General features: G+C 54.9%; 2 protein-coding genes across 2 annotated transcripts in view; one reads left to right on the plus strand and one right to left on the minus strand.

Moving 5' to 3' along the window:
- Window positions 1-345: 345 nt before the first annotated feature.
- On the minus strand, window positions 346-2,763 carry PTSG_12794 (uncharacterized protein). The gene is made up of 5 exons (XM_004990107.1): window positions 2,644-2,763; window positions 2,477-2,524; window positions 1,708-2,354; window positions 1,397-1,497; window positions 346-1,193 (listed from the first exon to the last, which is right to left on the minus strand). Exons 1-5 carry the CDS (start codon window positions 2,703-2,705, stop codon window positions 381-383), a joined length of 1,671 nt encoding a protein of 556 aa, XP_004990164.1. The 5' UTR covers window positions 2,706-2,763; the 3' UTR covers window positions 346-380.
- A 35-nt stretch (window positions 2,764-2,798) lies between these two features.
- PTSG_08780 (uncharacterized protein) overlaps window positions 2,799-3,936 on the plus strand; it is a 4,651-nt gene continuing 3,513 nt past the window's right edge. The window contains exons 1-4 of the mRNA XM_004990108.1: window positions 2,799-2,889; window positions 3,120-3,298; window positions 3,500-3,537; window positions 3,739-3,843. Of these exons, the coding sequence (XP_004990165.1) occupies window positions 2,861-2,889; window positions 3,120-3,298; window positions 3,500-3,537; window positions 3,739-3,843 (351 nt within the window). The 5' untranslated portion in view covers window positions 2,799-2,860. The remainder of the gene's footprint in view (window positions 2,890-3,119; window positions 3,299-3,499; window positions 3,538-3,738; window positions 3,844-3,936) is intronic.

The following is a 3,936-nucleotide window of genomic DNA, read 5'->3' on the forward strand; positions in this document are numbered from 1 at the left end:
CGGTACCCCCCCCACACAAACAAGGTACATCACCCCAACAAAGGGAAACTTAAAGTCCCACGGAGGGGCCACCCACACCAAACGAAGTACACACCAAACCCTCAACTCCCCTTCTCTTCTGTGTATGTCCAAAACAAAGAGAAAACCCGAAGCAAAAAAAGAAAAACAAACTTCACCCACGTTCTCAGTGTGACCCTCTCCGAGTGTGACACCCTGTGTGTGTGTGTGTGTGTGTGTGTGTGTGTGTGTGTGTGTGTGTGTGTGTGTGTGTGTGTGTGTGTGTGTGTTTTCCTGCGCCTACCCTCTTCCTTCTCTTCCACCACCCCCCCCCCTCTTCTCTGTCTTCTCTTTGTTACATTCCCCGCCCCATGTGCGTTCGTTTACTCATACTCCGCTGGGTCAAAGTCGCTGTCATCGCCCTCATCGTCACTGTCTTCCTCCTCTTCCACCGCTTCATACTCGTCCTCCTCTTCATCACCATCATCATCGCTGCCTCCCTTCTCTTGTTCCTCCTCCTCCTTCTTCTTGGCCTTCTCCTTCCCCTCCTCCACCTCCTTCTCATCTTCATCTTCATCTTCGTCTTCATCTTCATCTTCGTCTTCGTCTTCATCTTCGCTGCTCTCCAGCATGCGTCGCACCCCAGGCGTCGTCTTGGCTCGCTTCGTGGGCGACTCACCCTCCTCCTCCTCCTCACCGTCACCAGCACCAGCACCATTTGTTTTGGCGCCTCGCTTCTTCTGTGCTTCGCCCTGCTCAACACCATCGTCGCTGTCGCTGTCACTGCCACTCACAGCCGCCACCATCTTCTTCGTTCGCCTGTCCACCGCTGCTTTCTTACTCTTTGCCTTCTTGCCCTTCTTTTCCTCTTCCTCCTCATCATCACTCTCCACCCCCTCCTCACTCCCACCATCATCGTCGCTATCACCACCACTGCTACCATCACCATCACCATCGCCACTCTTGGCCTTCTTCCCCCTGCGACCACCACGGCGGCCCGACCACGCCACCCTGTCCTCCTCCTCCTCCTCCTCGTCGTCGAAATACGCCTCCTGTTGGCGCAATGTCTGCTGCACGTTTTTGCGGGCTGCTCTGCTCGCTGCCCGCCGCGGCCGCCGCCCGCCCTCATCTTGGATGATGTTGGATACGTCGAGCTCGTCCAGCTCGCGCTGCTCATCGTAGCGCTCCTTGGCCCGCTGTGTGTGTGTGTGTGTTAGTAAGTGTGTGTGTGTGTGTTAGTATGTGTGTGTGTGTGTGTGTGTGTGTGTGTGTTAGTAAGTGTGTGTGTGTGTGTGTAAGCGAGCTCGCAAGTGTAAGCGAGCTCGCAAGTGTCAGCGAGCACGTACACAAGTCAGCAAGACGCACAACAGGTCCCCGCCCCCACACAAGCAGACGCCACCTCGCAGTTTGACAGCGTGATGTTGCCCTTGAAACCAATCTTGTCAAAGAACTCCTTGATGAGTTTGCGCAGCTTCGACACCTTGCGACCGTCACTCATGCCTGCAGGCAATAAGGGTGATGATTGAGGTGGAGTGGCACGACAAAGCGGCAGGAACACCAGCCGTCAGCTCAAATTGTGCGCGCACTTGCACACACAAGTGTACACCCACTCACCTTCACACACACATACACACACTCAAACACACAATCACACACACACTCTCACACACAATCACACACACACACACTCACTTTCACACACACACACACCTGGCGTGAAGAGCTGGCTGTACTTTGGACGAATACCACACTTCCAGACCATCTTGCGATACGATTTCACCGCGTCAGACTCGCTCTTGGCAGACTGCTTGGTCTTCTGCTTCTTGGTCTTTGTCTTTGAGGACGAGGATGGCGTGTCTTCTTCGTCATCGCTATCACTGTCACTCTCCTTCCTCTCACCATCATCATCATCATCTTCACCACTTCCAGCGCCGTCGCTGTCGCTGTCGATGTGGCGGGTCTTCTTGGCCGCTGATGTCTTTGCTGCTTTGACGGCTGGCTGCTTCTTGGCCTTCGCGCTGCTGCGCCTGCGACTGCGCGTCTCCTCCTCCTCCTCGGGTTGGTCACTGTCAAAGTCGGAATCGCTCAGGTCCACCTCAGCCTTGCCCTTTGTCTGCGGCTTCTGCTTCGTCACTGGCGAATCCGGTGGGGACGGTGACACGTCTCTCTGTTGGCCTGCCCCGTTCTTCTCACTGCCTGCATCTCCGTCATGCTCCTCGCCATCATCGCCTTGTTTTGCGTCCGCGTGCTCTTCCTCCTGGCCACCTTCTTGCTCGTCCTCCATTGCGGACGCGGCCTCAATCATCAGCGTCTTGAGTTCCTTGCGCACTTGTGGCGACAAAGATCCCTCATCCTGCCTGCAGTGCGTACAAGAAAAAGCGTTGAGACAGAGGTTGCTGCGCAAGCGAGACAAGCAAAACAGGAGACACGGGATATGGCGCGCGCGCACACACGAACACACTCACACGAACACACTCACCCAACATCCTTGCAGTAAATGTGCCGCAGCTCCTTCACTGTCGCAGACCTGTGATGGAACGCAGTGACACACGAATGGAAGAGGTGTGTGGTTACGCACAAGGTGACAACAGCTGCGTGCTGTTCCTGTGCAAGAGCATCATGTCACGCATCCTAATATGTACTCACGGGTTTGCCTTGAGGGCGCGCTTGAAGAGGCTCAGCGCCATCGCACTGTCCACACTGCTCATCTTGCGTCTGAACGTGAACGTGTTGCGGTTGGCGCGTTTGCGACAGTAGGCGACACTGCGACAATGCGACACAGAAAAACATCCAAATCATACACGGCGGCGGTTACCAGGCGAAACACACAAGCAAGCAAACAAGAAGTGAAGCCAGCAGGAAGATGACTGACCGACCAACCAGCGCACAGAGGTGTGTGTGTGTGTGTCTGTGTGTGTGTGTCTGTGTGTGTGTGTCTGTGTGTGTGTGTGCCTCTCTCTGTCTCTCTCTGCCTCTCTCTGCCTCTCTCTGCCTCTCTCTGCCTCTCTCTGTCTCTCTCTGTCTCTCTGCCTGGCTCTCTCTCTCTCTGCAGGACATGCAGTGAGCAAGTACTGGACTCACGCAGTTGCTCCTTGTGTTTTGTTGATGTGCGTGCTTGCAAGACGATTGCCGGCACGGCCGGATCAACAGCCACAACAACAACAAAGGCAACAGAGGAAGAGCAAGAGCTCGTCATCCAGCACAGGCACCGCAACACAATCGTCGTCGGCGTCCTCGTCTGCAAAGGATTTGTGGAAGATTGCGCAGCACCAAGCTGCGCGTGAAAAGGCAAAAGATGCAGGTGCGTGTGTGTGTGTGCGTGCGTGCGTTTTGTGTGTGTGTGTGCATGTGTGTGTGCGTGTGTGTGTGTGTGTGTGCGTGCTTTGTGTGTGTGTGTGTGTGTGTGCGTGCTTTTGTGTGTGTGTGTGTGTGCGCAAGTGGTTGCATCTGTTTTAGCTATTGTGTGCGCTCACGTTGCCTGCCACCATTCATTTGGTTGCAGAGGAACGCACTGTGCTCTTCGTGGGCAGCCAATCAGGGGTATGTTGTGGCCATGCATCTGGTCCATTCATCAACACTACTGCACTGTGACCAACTATCATAGCACCGTCACACGCATGCACGCACCACACAACTGTCTGCATGTCGCTCTCTCTCTCTCAGTCAGTCTGTCTGTCTGTCTGTCTGTCTGTTGCATCGCGCTGCTCGCTCACCAGTTTTCATTCAAACTGCAAATGGTAGGGCAAGAGCACAATGATCCTGCGGTTTCTGGACCGGGAAGTGGCCCCAAAGCCAACTGTCGCTCTGGAATACACATTCGGCCGCCGCGCACGAGGCCACGACCTGGTGTGTGTGTGTGTGTGTGTGTGTGTGAGAGAGAGAGAGAGAGAGAGAGAGAGAGAGAGAGAGAGAGAGAGAGAGAGAGAGAGAGAGAGAGAG

This window comes from Salpingoeca rosetta, assembly GCF_000188695.1.
Source record: "Salpingoeca rosetta unplaced genomic scaffold supercont1.25, whole genome shotgun sequence".
Taxonomy (NCBI): Eukaryota; class Choanoflagellata; order Craspedida; family Salpingoecidae; genus Salpingoeca; species Salpingoeca rosetta.